A 19375-nucleotide genomic window follows, 5' to 3' on the forward strand; every position below is an offset into this window, starting at 1 on the left:
GGCTTTGCTGGGGGGGACACTGTGGGGCTGCCCATCCTCAGTGGGACATGCGCCTGGAAGGGGACTGCTTCTCTGCTTGTGGCTGGGGTCTGAGCAGGGAAATAATTTTGAAACCTCCTTGGATGCTTTTAGGGTTTGTCCAACCCAGCTACAAGAGAGAGATTGAAGTCGGATTCCCTTGAGCCCTCAGAGATGAGGGAGAGGACAGAGGGAGCTGGACAAGCTGCCAGGAGAAGCATCCTGCCAGGATCAGGCACAGGCAGAGTGCAGGGACATCCCCCACAGCCTGCCGGTCCCGAGGGATCTGTGTGGTGACAAGCAGCACATGAGGGGCACATGCAGGGGTTTGGAGGGTCACAGGTGCTGAAAGCCCCCTTGCTCATTCACAGACATGCCAATAAAACCCAGCCTGGTTTTTCCAGCCTTAATGGTCCTGATTTCTCAGCAGGACTTGGCAAGGACTAGCCACCGGGGGGCGAGGACCCTGTAGAGCCACAGACCCTACATGCACTGGGACCATTACAAACCAAATTAGCCCTTTTTCTCCTCCCCCACCCCTTAGGTTGAGGGCTGCAACCTTTAAATTTGGAGGAGGCAAACAGCTGCAGCCCTAATTGGCCTGTTTGCAGCCATCAGCTGCTGTTTCTCTGCCTCTCCTTCAGCTCCTGGTAGGTGGTGTGGTATTTTTTCCTCTTTTTATAGTGTATTCTCAGGAGTAAATTTGCAGGGATCCAGAAATTGCTTCAGTTTCTGGGTCACTCTGCTGCTGAGTGCTTGTTAAAGGGTTCCCCGGTGTATGTGCTGGTGCGGGCTGTTGTCACAGGCTGTGGAAATTCAGCTGCCCCTATTGTGGGGCTGCGTGCTATGGGGCACGGGGTGACTCCTTACTGGGGGTCCCCAGCAGCAACGGAGGCTGCAGGCACAGGGGAGCAGGTACAGAGCCTGGGGACCTCCTGGGAGGACGTAGTTCACCCTGGGGGTGTCACAGCGTGTGTCCCATCCTATTTCACAACCCAGTTGAAAAGTGTGTTGTATTAATGGATGCATCAGCCTGGTTCACCTGGGGCTGGGTGCAGGAACACAGAGGCAGAGTCTGCCTCTCTGGGGTCTTCTGAACACCCCACAAACCCTCATTGAGCCCCGGAGTGGGGACATCCAGGGCCACCCGCCCTCTGTCACCCTCCCCTATGTGTGAGCAGCTCTGGGGGCACTGAACGGGCTCTTGGCACAGCGCTGGGGCATCAGGTGCCCGAGGAGGGCAGCAGAAAGGAGCTGCAGAGGGAGGAGAGAAGCCTCTCTCCTCACAGCTGCTTTATTTTCAGCCCCTGGAATTGGGGCAGCTCTCCTTGGGGACCGGAGGCCTTTTATTCTGGGGCTGTCTGCGCTCATCCCTATTTATAGCTGGCATCTCTACAGCCACAGCCTCCGTTAACAAGCAGGATCTGAAGCTGCCCAGCGGGCATGAGGGCTGAGCTGTGGCGTTGATCAAGAAATTGGGAGAGGGACAGAGAGGCATAACATCCCACCGTGCCCCGTTGGTGTGATGGGCATGAGGAGCTCCCTGTACCCACGGGAGATCAGGCTGCTTGGAAGGCTGCCCTTGAACACCCTGAGGTCACAGAACCTGGGCTGAAGGTGGTGGTGGTCTGAAACCCACAAACAACCCTGCTGCCAGGATCTGGCTGCCCGAGGTTTGATCAGCATCCATGGATGCTTTCCAGGCTCCCAGTGATGCCAAAGCCACCTCAGGCTGAGAAGCCCTGAGCCAAAACCCTCCTCGTGCCCCTGTCCTGTGTGCCTGGGCTCTGGGGCTGGCCCCAGCCTGGGAATGCCCTGGGGCAGGCAGTGAGGCTCCAGGTAATTAGGGAGGAGGAAGCAGGACTTCAAAGCGGGGCCAGGTGCAGTCACCGTAGGGGTGGTGAGGCCACAGGGTTCTCCTTCTCCCTGCCTTGGTCCCTTCCTGCCCAACATCTTTTAACAAGGGCAGCAGGTAGGTGCTGTTTCTTACATGACTGAAATTATCAGGGAGTTGCACGTGGTTGTAAACCCTCCCTCCCACTCGGAGGTGAGCAGAGAAGGGCTTCAGTGGTGTTTGATTTGAGGCAGAACCTGTTTGAAATGGCTGCAGGACCAGCTGCACCTCTGAGGCTTCTCCCAAAAAGCTTCCCTAAGCTTCCCCTGCCTTTGAGTTAGCATGAGCATGTTTGTCTGCAGCAGCTAGAGGCAAGGCCCTTGCTTCTGGGAGGATGCGATGAACCTCTGGGGCAAAGTGCAGGATTGATCCTCCTGCTCCTCACTGCGGAGGAAAAGCATCCTGACTGGGAAGCAGGAATGGGCTACAGCTTAATTCTGGTTGCTTCAGGTCTCCTGCACTCCCCTCCTCGTTTAGTAAGTCAGGGCAGGAGGAACCACTGATTGAATCCGTATTACCTACAAGGAAAGTCACGGTTATTTGGGCAGCAGTCGGAAGGGACAACGTCAAGCAGGACAGGTTTGTACTTTGCATGCTGCCTTCTGCTTCTTCCATCCCCTGTGCTGATAGCAGGGCCTTGTTATTTAGGAATCCTACACAATTCCTTCTAAGCAAAGGACTGCAGAGGGGCAGGGATGCCCAGCTCCTCTGCACCAACCCATCAGCCTCTCCCCCCCACCCCGAGCCCAACATAAAAAGGCGAGGCAGCGGCCGTTTTATTTCAAAGTAGAACAAAGGTGTCTTTAATTCTTTCTGGAGATTCAACATTTGGATTTGCCATGTGTCTGCGCTCAGACTAGCTGTTTGTGTGCGTTTAGTCAGGGCACATCTGTACAGGGAAAACCAAAAGCAGGAGACTATTTTATAACCAGGCCCAGTCTCACCTCTGGTAACAAAACCGTTACCCAGCCCAACAGCATGACAGCGTGGTCCCTTGTACAGCAAATGTTGCTGAGCAGATAGCCTCTAGAGAACAAAATCTAAAAATAAAACATACTCGCAGGTATTTTTCACGGCAACTTTTTTTTCCCTAATTTTGCTGGGATGGAGTTTTGGCTCAAAGTGTATCCAGTCCCAGGCTTCTCATCTCCCTTCACACTTCTCCCCTTCACCCGACCACTAAACCGGAGCATTACAGTGCGTCAAGGATGTTGTCAATTTTGGTGACCAGATCCTGGCGCTTGTTGGAATGCATCTTCTCGTTCTCAATGTAGGTGTCCTTCTTTAGCTTGCCAGCCACCAGCCGCTCGGCTTCAACTGAGGATTTGAGAACAAGCTCCTTGACCTGGCTGTCCAGCTTCTGAATCTCACTTACCTTATAGGAGTGAGAAAGGAAAGGAATATGAGAGGAGAAAACAACAACAACAAAAAGAAACACACACCCTTAAGTGAAGCTGAAATAGAAGAGATGATTGAGCTGGAGCAAAAGATGAAGTCAGTGCTAAATGGAAATGTCTCCAGTCCCTGAATATTGTCTCCTGAGCTGCTGCCTCTTTCTGTCATCACGTTATGAGGAACAGCTCATGAATGGATAATTAAGCAGCGCAGATAAAGTGGCTCTGAGGACCCAGGAGCCATACTGGCAGGAAACAGATGCAATGACTGTTAAAGAGTGCTTAATGATGGATTTTAAAGGCTTTAAGCTAAATCACAACTATGACAGCTGGAAGATGTGCCCCTGCAGTTAATGTTAATGGTGTGTGAGAAGCAGCGCTATTAAAGACAGAGCTACTCCTGGAGATAACAGATTAAGAAAGGTGTCTGTTGGTTGAATGGACCTTGGAGATTAAAATGTCCCCTGCTTGGGGTTAGGTGGCTGTTCCAGGTAAGTGTTGAAACGCAGTGGATGGAGGAAAGGACAGTGGGTGTGCTCACTCTGTCACAGCTTTCAACACTGTGCAACAAAATACCCCCTGAGGAGCATCGTGTTACTAAAAATCTGTCAGCACCAAATTCACACATGCAAGAAAGTAGGAGATTAGGGAGAAGATTTTGGTTTGGCTGGCGTGAGTAGCAGCGTCAGAACTGATAATGTGTTGATAGTTCCTATTTTTGCCCACGTGTCACTGCCATGAGCTCAATAACAAGCATCAGGACTTTGTTACAAAAATGTTAACCTGTACCCATGCAGCAGGTTTTAGGGGCTGTTTAAGAAACATTGCGAGCAGCTGTTTCACCAACAGCACTTCCAGGGCTGCATAACCAAGATTACTGCAAATAGGAAAAGAAAAAGCTGATCTTCACACCCTCAGGCAGGGATCAAGGTAGTGAGGGGAAGGGCAGAGATACAAGCTGCAGAAATTAAACCTTAAATTAAGTTGCCTAGAATATTTAACAGCCAAAAGCAGGAGAACTTGAAAATAAGAGTAAAATCTTACTTTATCACATAAGTCAGAGCCTTCTGTCTTCAGTTTAGATTGCAGAGCAGCTATTTCATTAGTCAAGGCCTTGTGCTCGGTCTCCAAAGACTTCTTGCCACTGTTCAGGGTGGAGATGTCTCGTGACTGCTTGTATTTATTCACTGCTTCATCAAAATGACGGTACAGCCCGAGCCTCTTGTTCACCAGAGTAAGCACTTGCTCTGTGATGCAGGCAACCTTCATCCTAGCTTCAGCAGCTGGATCCTAGAATAGGACAGAAGAGACCCAAGCAGTAGTACCTTTGATCTGCATCAAGCTGTGCCTGCAATCTGCCACACAACTATTACAGAAACTGCGCCCTTTGCAATTTAGTCAACTGCCAGCAATTAGGCGAATGGTACAAGGACTGGCTAGGGCAAGTACCTTTCAGAATTCATCCTAGCCCAACAAATGGCTTGACAAAAGGTAAGTAAAAACATTGCAGAAAGAGAATTGCAGATGTCCCCGCTTATCAAAGATAAATTCCTTTTTATCTAATTTTATCAAATTAGTCATAGTACACCAATTCAAGCCCTGCATGAGTATCAGCGCTCAGGTAGCATAAAAACTGCGCTCCATTTAATCGTCTAGCAGGGTACCCGATCTGCAGAAATATTCAGGGAGAATTATTGCCATGAAACATCTCCAACCATCAACTGAGTAATCTATTAACATTCCTAAAGGTTCTTCCTCATACTGTACCTTAGTGATGGAGAAATCCAGCCTCACATAGACAATCACGGTGAAGAACAAGATGTAAAAGGCTCCAACCACCAACAGAGGTTCCTGCAGCATCAGTATTTTATTGAAGGTGTAATGAACCTAGGAGAGAAGTTCAAAACACTGAGCAGTGATCCATGTTACTACAGGGGAGAAATCCTCAGGCAGCAGCAGAACTGGCTGCGTGGTTCAGGAGGTTTTTATTTCTGAAGCCCAGTGTGGATGTTTTGACCATGATGATGAATGAGGGAGGCCCAACTGGTCATGCTAAGCACGCGGAGAGGCCGCACTCACCACTATGTCTTGGATGTGCTGCTCCACCAGGTTGCTCTTGTGTGCCACTATAACCGGGCGTCCAAAAGTGTCCAGGTATGTGTAGTGAAGCTCGTCTGAAGCACGATTGATCTCGTAGGGGCTGTCCACATGGATATTCCTGTGGATAAAGCCAGGCAGCCCTGTATGATTCCACACTGACTGAGGTGATGTAACCTAGCACTTGGCCGGCCAACTGCGGCCTCTAGCACAAGGCCAATTATGTGGTTTGAACACCACTCTAAAAGGAAGCAAAGCTGTGTTCCAAGGTCTCCTCTACGTGCATAGTCATGATGTTGTTTCACTGTCCGCAGGCCACTAGAGCAGGAAGAATTGCCACCAACACAGCATCGTCTGCAGTAACAAGGCAGGAGTAATGACACTTACTTGGCACCTTCTGGCAGGACGATCTTGACAGTCAGAGAGTCCGTAACTTGCTCATCGAATACATGGTCGACAAACCTCATTTTGAGAGCATACTGATCACCTAGGAGAATGAAGACCAGAGGGTGGTTACAATTCCAACTTTGAAGCTCAGCTCCTAACAGAAACAAAAGCAGAATTTGGATGGATACATCGGGCAGCAGGGGGCACTAGTTCACTAAACCTGTATTTTAACCAGATGTCTACAAGAACCTGAAAGAAGCACAGAAAAGAGGGATGCATTTCCATATTCTAGAAATAATTCCTAGCAACTGTTGTTGCTAAGGTGCAGTGTACCAAGGTTTTGAATTCTTTACTGTACAGCAACCATCTTTAAACACAGAGACAAAGGTTTCTTACTCCCTTCCCCTGTAGCACCCACCGAGATTGTAGAGGTATTCGTAGCTTGGCAGGTTATAGCCGATGATGTAGTGGGTTTTCCACCCCCCAAAAAGTGGGAAGCGGGGACGGATCTCCATCTCTACAGAGTCATCCAGGACAAGGAGGTGGCTGGTGGAGATGTTTCCAATCTCATCTCTGTAATAGACGTCCTGAGCAGCAGCTGGGAGAATGGTCTACGAGAGAAGCAACGGTCAGTGCACCACCAAGGAGTTATTTCCACTGGAACTGGCAGAAACCCTAACAGCTGTTAAGCATCAAGAAAACAGTGCTGCCACATCAGGGACAACAAAATGGCCATTCAGTTTCACTGAGTGGTAAAATTGTGCTATTACAAGTGACTGGCCACAGAATTGACTGCCAGGACGAAAATCACCTGGCCTTTAAGTGAATGTGGAAAATCAGCACTTTCTCCAGCCCAGTTCCAAATATACCAGACAGCAGGGGATTTCATCTCACCCACCGGGACTGCAATTCTCTTTTCACTCCAGCCCACTGCTCCTAGATCACTGAGCTTGCTGGCTTCACACTCAGCAAAATGAGATTTCTGTTTGGCTGCACCACCTTAGAGAATTACAACAATCAATCCTGGAGGCCTCAAGCAGCGAGGAAGGTTTTGGTTCTGATGGAGACACAAATACATTTCATACCTGGCTAGTAGAGCCACAGCTTTGTCTTGTCGAGTGCTTTGTGAGCAAGGAATGAATGGGTGAGTTTCCAACGATTACTGTTCAATACGATATGATAGAAAAGGAAACTCTGGAAATATGAGGGTAAGGAAAGGATGAAGGGCCCTTGTAAAGTGGAAACACTAAAGCAGAGCTGTCAGTACAGAGGATTGAGGAGTTTAAAGAGTCTCCCTGAGACTGGAGAGGTGACAATATGGTAAAACACTACGTGCCCTGGTATATATGGCTTCTTTGGCCATCAGATGCAGTAAGGCATGTAACTTCCTACTTCTACCTCCAAAAGCCACTTCTGGCTTTTTGGTATGATCCTTCTCTGAAAACAGGTCAGAGCTTTAATCTTCTTTTATTACTTAGGTATGGTAGAAGAGGACAACTGTATTCTTATTTTTCTCTTTAATTTTTAAGAAAAGGGGAAAACCATGGTAAAAATAAGTAAAATGCCAACCTTAAAAGACTTAACAGAAGAGATCCCGCTGTCTGGCTGTCTCTGGTAGTCGTATCTGGAGAAGGGCCCTTTCAGCACTGCTCCCGTGTGCTTTAAGTCAACCGTCTCTTCAACGGCAATGTTCCCCCAGTGAGACACCTCGATGACTCGGGTCATGCTGGTGATGGTCAGGAATGGACTGTTGTTCTCGTAGTGCACCTTCAGAGTGTCCTAGCAAGGAGAAAAGGTAACTTATTAGCCCCGAAGTAAGGAGCAACCTCCCCTCCCAATTATGGCTCTCCATGTCCCCAAGAGAAACTTTCTTGACAAACTCTGCGAGAACTCTGCATGGGAAGCCTTGAGCCACCCCAGCCCAATTCATGTAGGACACCAGAGACCATGGTCACAAGTCACATCCTGCACGTCTGGCAGAGCTGTAACGGTGAGGGGGGGATAGAGATGCATTTCTTCCCCCACTGCAAATACACCCCTGGGAAAACCATGCACAAACCACCTCGGTTTGTTCTGGGGACACCAGGCAGCAGTCAGTAATGCTGGTACTCGAAGCACCTTGTCAGGGCACACGTTCCCAGCCTGAAAATGGGCTGACCCAGACTTATTTGCAATTCTTACAGCAAAGCCTCTGCTTTCCATCCACCAGCCTCCGAGATTCAGGTGTGATGTTTGTGTGACGCTCACTTCAGAGCCACGACCTGTCTGCGTGGACATTTACCTGGCTGTAGGGAGGGATGTCCTTGAAGGGGCCATACTCAATCATGTCTTCTGTGCGGGAAGGGTTGCCCAGCTTGGTGTAGCTCTCCACATTCCTGGAGGCCAGTTTGACCCGGGTTGTTTGGGTCTTGGTGAAGTACGGCGAGTAGAAATAGTGATTTCCTTCAAAGACCACAAACTGCTTCTCGCTTTGGGTGATGTGGGTGGGGTAGGGCTGCAGGACATGCGTGAAAACCATTTCAACGGACACGCGGACCTTGGCTCCTGGTGCCAACGGAGATGGCAGCTTCACAGAGAAGAATTTTCCACTAGAAGAGAGGACAGGTAAGTCAGGTGAGATCTCCCCGAGAGAGCAATCAGGTCCAAACCCTGCGAGATCCCCTGTGGCTGGGAACTCTTCTGGGATTCTGTGTCATGTATACAGTGTGCGATAGCAGCCATTGCTGTATTTGCTCCTCAGAGGCCTACCAGATGTCTTATCAGAGCGGGTGTGTTTATTCTAGATTGAGGAAGCAGGACAAGAGGCAACACAGGGCGAAATGTGTTCAGGCACAATTACAGCCTTTGCTTCACAAAGACACCTGGGTCCCATTTTGGAAATGGAATGGTGACATGCTGCCCTCCCTTCTTCTGCATTTATAAAGCATGTTTCAGCAGGGTTTTTCCATTCTTTTTTCAGACGACAAGAGCAATGAGAATCAGAGGAAGCATGTGTGAATGCTCAGAAGACAAATCAAACATTTTAAGCACGTGTTCCCACAAAATATGTTTATTCTCAGCTTTTTGCCCACAGGAGCTGAAATTAAGGTACGGTCTGAAAATAAGCACGGCTTTGGACTGAGGTACTACAGAAAGGGCTGAGGTTTCACCAAACCAGTAATTATGCACGAGATGGACCAAGATGATGCAAGCAAAGGACTTCCAAGCCATGCCTGGTTGCCCAGGAGCAGGATCACGTGAAGCCTGGCCCATCTGAGCAAGGTAACTGCACCGTTACATTAACTCCTTAACATTCAGCAGCATCACGCTTCCAAGCCACTTTAAAAGCACCTTTTATTTTTCAGCAGTCATGGCTCATAAATACGTGCCTGCCCAGGCTTACAACATACGCACAGTATCTGAATCTTGGCAGAGCAGAGCCCCAGGCAAAAGCCACCAAAAGCTGCTCCTGCAGCAGGGACCAGGCCTGTGCTGGGCACAGCACCCAGCACCCCGGGACTCCCTGATATCATGGACTAAGAGCAGTGCTTTGGGGACGCAGCCAAAGAGCACTTATCTCTCTGTCATCGTCACTGCCAATCATCTGAGGCCCCATTTGGTAGCAATAAGGAAGAGCATGACTGTAGCTGTAATGCTTCTCTCACCTGCTGTCCCTTAATGAAGGAACAGGACATTACTTAAGGCAGAAAGTGCAAGAGATTGAGCACAGCTGAACCCCCTTAAAGGCAGCTGAGCTGCACTTAAGAGAGGCATTCTGGCCCTTATAGGACTTTCTTCTCACTAGCATCCTTGGGTGGCTGTGGGAAGGAGGTATGTGCTGCTTGTGTTTGGCTCAGTGCATTTAGATCTAAAGCTACATGTTACCTCCCAAGGAAAGAGCATCAGAAGGAGGGGAATGACTGCTTGTAGGGCATTTTGGGCTGCAGAAACTGGGCTTGGCTGCTTGAGTTAACTGTGCACCCTGGCTTTGCAGCACCCTTGGGTGCAGCCTGAGTACAGACTGATCTTTTCAGGAACAAGGGACTTGAAGGACCTACAGGTATGCAGGACTACTGAATACTTCTACCCTGCCCTGAGGAAGATGTTGCAACACAGACACATAACTCCAGGTACTGACCTCTGGGGGTGACACTCACCTTTTGCCCTTAACTTTAGTCTCTCTCACTTCCAAGGTGTTCTCCTCTTCTTCCTCACCCTTTACCTGTTCCAAAACAGATCGATCAGCGTGCTGCTGTTTAAAAGAGTTAACATGACCAGTGTAACCCCCATATAGCTTCCATCTTCTTTTTAAGGGGATATCCCCACAGAAAGTACAAGCTGCTACAAGTGTGAGTACAAGTGAGTTTGCAGTACAGATAGATACCTTTTAATTTGTTATATAGTGCCTTCATAGCTGTTTTCATTAGTACACTGTGGTGAGACTGCCAGAACTGCTGCTGGAGTCTTACAAACTTCTTACATTCCTTGGTCCCCAAGCCACCACAGTCACTAATTTGTGCAAACGAGCATCTTGGTTAACTGCTTTCTCTGCTTGTCTTGTGTGTTTTTAGGGGATAAGGAGTGTGAAAGCTGTGGGAATCTGCAGCCAGCAAGCCAGGAGCCGACAGGAGCAGCCACTTGTGGGGCTCGTAGTGGAGTCCCTCGGGGCAAGGGCTGCACAGGGTGCTCTGTGGGTGCTCCCTCACCCCTTGGTATCTCCCTCCTTTCCCCCCCCATCCCCAATTGTCCCGTTTAACCCCCAAACCCCACAGTTTCATGGCTCAGGGCCGCCGGGGGAGCGGCAGGGGCGGCAGTGCCGACGTGTCCTGTGCGGGCGGTGCCGGGCCGGGCCGGGCCGAGCCGTGCCCACGGCACCCCACAGCCCCGGGGGGAGCCCCGGGACCCCCCTGAAGCTTCCCCCCCGTTACCCCTCGATGCCCACCTGCACGCCCAGGTAGGCCAGGCGGGGCTCCAGGCCGGGCTCCAGCGCCAGCAGGAAGGTGGAAGCGGCGGTGCCGGCCGCGTTGGTCAAGCTGAGCTCGGCCGAGACCTTGGCCAGGTGGGTGCTGAGGTCCAGGGTGCGCCGCGCCTCGTCCAGCTGCAGGTCGGCGGCGGCGGCCGCCAGGCAGAGCAGCAGGCGCCACAGCAGCCCCGCCATGGCCGCCTCACGCCGCGGGGAGGGCACAAGATGGCGGCGCCCGCGCTGGGCGGGGAGGGCACAAGATGGCGGCGCCCAGTGCGGGGGGAGGAGGCGCGTGATGGCGGCGCCCAGTGGCGCTTGAGGACCCCCGCCGGGGGAAGGTGGCCGCGGGAGTGCCTGAGTAGAAAGGCGGGGTGGGGAGGGTGGGTTCTGTTTTATTTAGGAAAAGCTGCGTTTTGTCTGGGAGCCAGCAGGGGAGGCTGGAAAATGGCTAAAAGCTCCAAAACTCTTTGTTCTCACTCCATGGGCACGGCCCCTAGCCTCACTGTGCCTCCTGGCAGAGCTAACGAGCTGCTTGTTGGGATGGTTTGTGGTGTTGGCGGGGCGAGCAGATGGATGCTGCCCTGCTAGGCCAGGTTTAACACCAGTGGGTTTTAAGCTGAGTTCAAATCTTCCCCTAAAAATCATCAATAATAGTTACATGAAGCCGGAGCAGAGTGCCACAGGATGCAAAGGCACAGTGGCTCACCCTGAACTGACCTGGGCAGAGAGAGATGGAGAATGGAAAATGGTGGTGGTTTAACACGGCTGAGGAAGGGGGGGCTGACACTTTGCTCCTGAACATCTGAAGCAGATAAAAGCGAGGATCGGATGCTGTCTGCCACAGAGTGGGGCTGTAGCCTGCGAGCCCTGTGGGGCAACAGACTTTTCATGTTTCCCTAATGTGATCCAGGGCTTGGCCTTTCTTTAGTATCTTAATATGAGTCACAAAGATAATCCTCTGAATTGGCGTGAGGTTGCCAAGTATCAGAAGGGGATTTCCTACACATCGTGAGTTTGGATCTGGAGTCAAAAAGCCCCTTGGCAAAGGCTAAATAAAATGGGGTGTTTCTTTGCCTTATGTTCCAAACAACATCGCCTTCTAACTGGCCTTCCCGTTCTGCTCTCTGTCCTCCCAAAGTGTGAAGTCTTCTTGACTTCAGTGTCTGCTTATTTAGGCAGTAGACCTGTGAATTTGGCAGCTGGCCCTGTTGGTGTCCTAGTGCAAGAGGGTGGTTTTGTCAACATGTTTTGGATGACATCTTCCCCCAGCACAGCGGGAGCTGGTTGCAGGGATGGGTGTCCAGCTCCTCTGGCTCATGCTTCCAGCTAGGGAAACATTCCAGGTCCTGCTCTCCAGGAAAAACATCCTTATCTTTGCCATCTTCTCCAAAGAGCCAGGCTTTGGGGCTGCAGGAACTGGGTGGGCAAGTTAGGGGAGAAACAACTGTGAAACATGGATGGCTGAAGCAAGCAGCTGGCTTTAATTTAAGTCTGGCCAGCAGTGCTACATCTGGGGGCTCCCTCCGGTTGTCTGGGTTGGTTTTGCTGTGGAAAGCTCCTCTCCCAGGAACGGCTGTCGCTGTCCTTCCTCCAACCCCAGCCTCCATGTCACAGGGAGTAAATGAACTCCAGACTGCGGCTTTAATAACACACACAGCTCCAGCCTTAATTTCCCCTCTCTCCCTCAGGGAAATTTCTTCTGGCAAAGGGAGGGAAAGAAAGAAATGCACATTCCCCTTGTGTCTGGAGATAATTGGGCTTCAGTTGTTACATCCAGGGCCAAAGGTTGCTCTCTGATGGATTCAGCCCAGATCCTGGATCTCAGCTCGCCAGCAAATGCGACGTTTCAACATCTGACCCATCTCAGACTCTGGCTAGCTCTGAATCAGGCTGTTATATGCTAAACCCGTGCTCAGATCCATTTCTAATTGTGATAATTGAGTCATACTGAGTCTGTATAGTGTCTGTTCCAAGACTTCAGCCCTGCTGTTTAAGTATAAATTTATCTTAAGGTTGAAAAACCATCGCCTTTAGGATTCTTGCTTGTAGGACAAATTTTGCACTGCACGCCCCTCTTGCTGCTGTCCTGCAAACCAAGTTTGCAGAGAGCAAGTATGAAATGGTGTCAGGCTACGGCTGCTTGTGTACAGGCTCAGTTAATGTGCTTGCAGAAGGCATCAGAGAAGCAGGCCCCTGGCCGGGTTTGCCGGTTACGTCTGCGAACAGCTCGTGGGCTGCGCCGAGCAGGAAGGGAGAGGCTGGTTTTAAACATGAGAAGTCCTGCAGGGCCCTGGCCAGATGCTGCGCTCTAATTGTTCCAGGCTGCGGTGCCGGCGTGGCTCCGGCATCCTTTGCCTCTTGCACCCTGCCCCGACCCTGTCCTCTCGGCCCGGCTGTGGAGGCAGCATGAGGGAGGTGACCAGACCCCTCTGCCACCCACATGTGATACCCCAGCCCCAGATGATGTGCCACAGGGAGAGCATGTCCCCCTCAGGGATACTGAGCATTTGGGAGGGGAATACCCCCAACAGAGCTGGTGCCAGCCAAGCAGTCTGCCAGGGTTGAAGGATGAGAGTAGTCTAATAAATTCCTCTGGCAGGATGAGAAACGTACCCAAGGAAAAACCCTACGCTTTTCAGTTTGTAGAGGGACGATGCCAAAGTCAGAGCTGTGTCATCCTGAAGAGCAATTTGTTCTCAAGGAGGAAAGAAGTGGAAGTTATTTTCCTGAAGGAGCGAGTTTTCTGTGACCGCGGGAGCACGCTGCAGCCTGTAGCAGCAGGTAACAGGATTGTTCCCATTGTGAGCCTCATAGCAGCAGGGAGCTTACACCAGGCACATGGGGACCATGGTATAATGGGTTGCTTTCTGAGGAACCCGGGTCAGGAGCAGATGTGAAACAGGGCTGTGCATGGGCCCAGACAGCAGGAGTCATCCTGGCACCACGTGAGCTTGCAGATGTAGTTGCAATACAGATCTGACCGTGATCCTAGAAAATAAATAATAAATAAAACCACAGACATGTGGCTGTTGTGATGACTGGTATAAAACTTGGTGCTTTGGATTTTATTGGTGTTTCACTGTAATACTGTACATGTAAAATCACGGCAGCCTTCTGTCTGCCAGAGGGATGCAGATGGCATTTCTTTTTCTCCCTGCTATCGGTCCCGGACCAGTGAGGTTTTGCATTCCCCAGCCACAAGGGTGCAGGTAAGATCTGTTTGACTGATGGCAGAGTTTACTTAGCCTTGCTAAGGCCCTTGAAAAACAGCTGGAAAAAAAAAAAAAAAAGCTTTCCAGTTTCATTATTTTTACAACCTCATTTTACAGCTAGTCAGCACGCGCTGAGCCTCTGCCAAGCAAAACATGCCATGATTCTTGGTTTGGGCTCGCCTGTGACTTCCATGGGAGTGGTGGGCCTGGAAGGGGGCTCTGCTCAACTGCTGTACTGTTCATCTGCCTTGGAAATGTGTCCTGTCTTCTCAAAGACAGCGCTGAAGGGTCACTGTCTGCTTGAGCGCTGTTCCTCTGGGGTTTCTTGAAGTTACATCACGGATCTGGAGCGGAGTCTCCTGTAAATGTTCGCCTTTCTTTAAAATTATTTCTTCCTGGATTTAAAAAGAAAGCCTGCTTTCTTAGCTGTGTTAGAACATGAGACTCAGAGGAGAAGAAATAAAAAAAAAAACAAACCTGTCTGAGCACAGCAAGCAGAGAAACCAAGTGTATGAAGTGTTGGGAAGCACACAGGAAAGCCTGCCAGAGGAAAATGGGAAAGCATCTGTGAGTTTTGTACAGGGGTGAGACAAATATGTTACAGGTATTGTGGCAATAGTGCAAAAAACGATGCTGCAAGGACACTTCATCCGTAGGAAATGAATATTTAACTCTGTTTTTTAAAGCTTACTAGAAATGTAACTGAAATGGCTACAGACAAGCACTGGTGGGTTGCTAGTAGAAGAAATCTGCTACATGTATACAGATTTTGTTACAGGATCAGAGCCTGTTTTGGATAGAGGGAGCTGAACTGGCTCAACTGTATCAGAAAATTAGGGTGTGATGCAGCTGCCACTGAAGTACCTCCAGGTGCTGTCAGGGCCTGGGTACAGCACCACCTTCAAACCAGCCATAAAATGTAATCTGGCCCTTCTGCATCACACCCAGCTCAAAAATGCCTCTGGCAGCTGGGTTTCTGCGAAGCCAGAGAAGGCATAAGGAGGACAAGGGTGCGAATCTTGGCTTGAAATGACAAACTCTGCCTTTCATGGGGACCAAGCGGGGCAGGGAATGGGCACGCTCTGAGGCTAGGGGTTGTGGCTGTGGGGTTCTGGCTGGTGTCTGCAGGCAGCAGTGCTGCCATTTATCTCCTCACAGGGAGATATGTCTAGTTCCCAGCCCAACGAGGTGTCACGGTGCCGTGTGTCCACCCCCAGGCCCCACAACCCCGGGGTGTCCCTCACGCCCCCCCGTGTCCCCCTTCCACCACCAGGGGGCGCCCAATAGCGCGGCGCTGGCGCGGTAGCGTAGCAGCGCCCCTTGGTGAATAGCGGCCGCTACGGCGGTGGCGCAGCGTGAGGGGGCACGGAGCAGGGGATGGGGATGTGGGGGGGGTAGATTTGGGGCTGCCTCCTCCTCCCTCCCCCTGCTGCCACCGCCGGCCTGGGCAGCTCCAGCAGCAGTGATAATGGTTATTAAAAGCGAGGGCCTGTTTGCCTTCCCGCTGAAGTGGTGTCCTGTGGTTATTTGTGAGGGGTAAATGTCACCCCGGTCTGTAGGGTGCGCGTTATGGGGGCTGCGCTGTCACGGTATCATCCCCATCCCATCCCCTTTCTCAGCTTCTTCTTGGAAAGGAGATGATGGTGTATTTACCTTGGAAGCCCATCACTGACACGGAGCATGCTGAACATGGCTTTGAAGCCTCGGTTTGGCAGGGTCTGGCGCAGACAGTGGGAAGCTGAAGATCCCGCTAGCAGCACCGGGGGCCATCTGCAGCTTGGCAGCTCTCATCCTGTGTCTCCTGCAGGAACCTCACGTTTGTGCAGTGCTTGCTGTGCGGCAGTGCAGATTTCTCCCCAGGTTACTCAATTTTGGGCATCCCCAGTCAGGGACTTCACTGGATCGTGCTCTATGAATGGGGGTTTGCATTTCTGCAGCAGGGGCAGCCCCGGTCCCACTGCCAGGGTGAATCCAAACCTCTGCCCCACACCTGGTTTTTGGGAACCTCGGGGCAGGTCTGTATGTGGCTGTCCACAGTGGCCCTTCACCAGAGACGGTCCCAATGCCCCCTGCCAGGTGGCTGGTGGTGAGCACAGGCTGCTCCATGTGCCACCAAACAGGGAGCTCTAACCCGCTGTGAGCAGTGTTGGTCCACAGCAATGAATGCAATGAATTTTCATGCAATCACTCTTTTCAGACTAGAAAAACGTTGATGATAAGAGGAAAAAGAAACCTGCAATTAAAAGATCATTCCTTCTTATTCCTCTTCCATTTTTTCTTCCTGGAGGGTCTCACAGCTCCTCACACACAGCTCTCCCTCCTACCTGCCTGCCCAGAAATGCCTGATATGTTTTTTTTGGTGGTGTTTTTCCCTGAGTGGCAGGTACTGCTTAGCAAACTGATCCACTCAAATGGAAAGGATGCCAATCAGGGGAGTGTGCAGCCCCACACAGGTCACCCAGAAAGCAGACTGAAAGACAGCTTTCGCCTCTGCCCTGCACTCCAGCAGGCCAAGCCCGGTTCTGGTGTTGGGGTGGCTCCAACGTCTGAAGGAATTTGGCAGAGGGCAGGAGTGCAGATCAGGCAGGGCGGATATTCCTCAGGCTGGTATTGAGCTGGTGTAGACGGGATATTGCACCTTTTGTTGCCTGATTGCTCTCAGGTTCGCTGAGGAGGTCATTGAAGGAGACAACCCAGAAAGATCCCCTTCATTTAAACAAAGTGAGAGGTGTTGTTTTCAATTTGCCAGAAATTCAGGCAGGGTTCCGGAGCCAGTCCTGAGCACTAAGACAGAATAATTGAAGCTTTACCTCCCACTTATAACCGTTTCAGTTTTAGGTGATTGTGCTTAGCGGGACATACCTTCAATTTGGTGGCTCAAGGATTTGCAAACAGTGAGTCATAACTCCCTGGGATCAAAATTGCAGCTGCCGGGGCACCAGGCATTGAAAAGTGTTGTCCAAGATAAAGCAAAGCAAACCTCACTGCCCACACACACCCCTTATCCTTCAAGGCTGAGTATCTTTGCAACACTCTTCAAAAACACGCACACAAAATTATACAGGCTTCTGGTGGTTGTCATTGATACAGAATTTACTTCTTTTAGAGCAGATAAGAGGGGATTGTGAAAAATCTGCGATTTGGAAGGGCTGAGGCAGATGGATCTGAAGCTCATATGCAGCACCCTGTGCTTGCAGAGAGGGGGGCTGGATTTTGAGGAGTTGCACTGAGGGATCTGTCCGTGTCCTTCCCAGACAGAGCCCCCTGGGCCTCTGCAGACCAACCCTGGCCCTTCACATCCAGGATGGACCTGCAGGCTTGGAGAGAGTGCATGCATCCAGTTTGGTTCCTCCTCATGGAGAGCTTCCCCTCCCCGAGCTGCCTTTGGGATGCTTTTCAGCACTGACTCACTGCTAAGGAAGAAGCGACCTGCGAGTCACCTGTACCATAAAGTGTCCCAGTCACAGCATTCACGTGGCACTGGGCTCCTGTCCTGTGACACATTCTGGGTACAACAACAGCATGACACGGCCACCTTTGCCACAAAACCGCCTGGCTGCAGAGCTCACGTGGCTGGTGCACCCCATCGCACAATGCCCCATGCAGAGAGGAGCGACAGGACACAACCCATGGGCCCTGCAGTGTTCCTGGCGCCATCAGCCTGTCCTGCCTTGTGGCTTCAAACCCACTCGTGTCATGAGCTGGGAGGTCTCAGGCTCACCAGACCTTCACTGTCATGGCTTCAGAGCCTGGGAATTAACAGCTCATAGAACTTGCTGCTCTGGTAGCACGCTGCTCTGACAAAAACTTGATTCCTGAAAAAAGGTCAGCCTGCAAAGGCTCTGTGCTGGCTGTGTGCACTGCTCTCTATTTTTATAGAAGTCTTATGGTTAAAAAAATTATTCAGAAACGTCCCTATTTAGAGGGACCCAGATCTAACGAGGTAACTGACTCACTGGCCTCAGGGAAGTTACTTCACCCCCTGGATCATCTTCTTCACTTGAGTACTGAGACCAATCATACGAAATTACCCGGCGCGCTGCCAACGCAGCTGTAAAAATTAATTAGCTGCTATTACAGCACCGGCTCTAAAAGTGGGAAGCCGTTGGTGTTGTTGGAGAGCCTCTGTAGACAGGGAGGGCAGCTGGGAGTCCCACAGGGGCCTCAAGTGGTGGCCACTCTTTGTGGGACAGCCTCGTAGCATAAATAGGGTATTGGCTCCTTTCTGCCTCTAGCCCGAAATGTGGACCACAAAAACATCCCTTTTTGCTGTGAAACTTGAACTTCTTGTGGGATTTGGCTTCCAGCAGTCCCGGCTTCAGGTAACTGTGGTGGTGCCAGAGGGGTAAGCACAAGGCTGCATGGTGGCCATTTCACGTGGTGGCCATTTTACACATGGCCCAGCAGCACGTGGTTGCTTCTCCCTGCTTGCCTTGCCGTGGCCAGTGTAGGCACTTGTTCAAGAGCATGTCCCCTGCACTCAGCATGCTGTCCGTGACCAGAACACCTCTGCAGGAGGCTGTGACTCAAAGGCAGAACAAGGAAGAGGTTTGGACCCTCATCTCTTGATGAAAGGAAGGGGCTGGCATTGCCTCACGGTGGTTTTGTGACTTGTGATGGAACAAGGGGAAGCCATGAAAGGAGTCCAAAGCCGTTTCTTTTAGGTGCTTCTCTCCTATGTCTGGTATGAGGAGACATAACAGACTGCCTTCATGGCACCATAGGCAGGCCCCCACCCGCTGCATGGCTCTCAGGCTTCAACAGTAGCATTTAGACTCTTTATCAGTGCTCTGTGTTTTAAGATGTCCAACCTCCAGCAGCTGCATTTCATCGGCGAGCACAGATGGTTGTAATCCTTCATGCTATAATCAGTGTTCTGTGCACCTCGGCAGAAGCGTGGCTCAGGGATCCGGCATGAGATAACGTGATTGTAGTTGCTTCCTGTGGTTGGTGTCTGGTGATCGAGTCTTGTCCAGAGCTGGTGCTTTACTTTTGTGTGTTGCTGCTGTAAGACTCAGAAATCAGCTGAGTGAGAAGGAGAAAGCATTAGCAGATTACCAGTGGTATTTGTACTGCAGGCAGGGATTAGAGACGAGGGCAGGCAAAAGACTGCAGCTGTACTCTTAGCAGTGGAAATGCATGTGTGGTCATGTAATAGCAGATTTGTAGTGAACAAAATGCCCGAAGAAGCAGGGAGAATCTGGTTTAGACTGGTGTAAAGCAAAGCGTGACAAAGCTCAGAGCACAAAACCAGGATAGAGTGTTTGCTGCATCTTAGTTCCCTTTTTTCCTTTTAATTTTAGTACATTGTATCATTATAATTATAATTTGAGGAAGATGGTATGGAAAGCCAAAGATGGCAAGGGACAAGCACTTCAAAGCTCTTCAGAGGACGGCTTCACACAAGGATCATGGCACAGCCAACTTTCAG

General features: G+C 50.8%; 1 protein-coding gene and 1 long non-coding RNA gene across 2 annotated transcripts; one reads left to right on the forward strand and one right to left on the reverse strand.

The window, feature by feature from the left end:
- Positions 1–405: 405 nt before the first annotated feature.
- LOC140003643 (uncharacterized) lies at positions 406–18173 on the forward strand. Its single transcript, XR_011812628.1, has 3 exons — positions 406–668; positions 8864–9899; positions 17199–18173. It is a non-coding gene; the product is annotated as an uncharacterized lncRNA (long non-coding RNA).
- RPN1 (ribophorin I) lies at positions 2687–10988 on the reverse strand. The gene is made up of 10 exons (XM_027467876.3): positions 10712–10988; positions 9927–9991; positions 8072–8378; positions 7360–7569; positions 6209–6401; positions 5791–5890; positions 5386–5524; positions 5074–5193; positions 4351–4596; positions 2687–3287 (listed from the first exon to the last, which is right to left on the reverse strand). The coding sequence occupies exons 1-10, from the start codon at positions 10925–10927 to the stop codon at positions 3105–3107; spliced, it is 1779 nt and encodes a 592-aa protein (XP_027323677.3). The 5' UTR covers positions 10928–10988; the 3' UTR covers positions 2687–3104.
- Positions 18174–19375: the final 1202 nt, after the last annotated feature.

This window comes from Anas platyrhynchos, chromosome 13 (genome assembly GCF_047663525.1).
Source record: "Anas platyrhynchos isolate ZD024472 breed Pekin duck chromosome 13, IASCAAS_PekinDuck_T2T, whole genome shotgun sequence".
NCBI classification, from domain to species: Eukaryota; Metazoa; Chordata; class Aves; order Anseriformes; family Anatidae; genus Anas; species Anas platyrhynchos.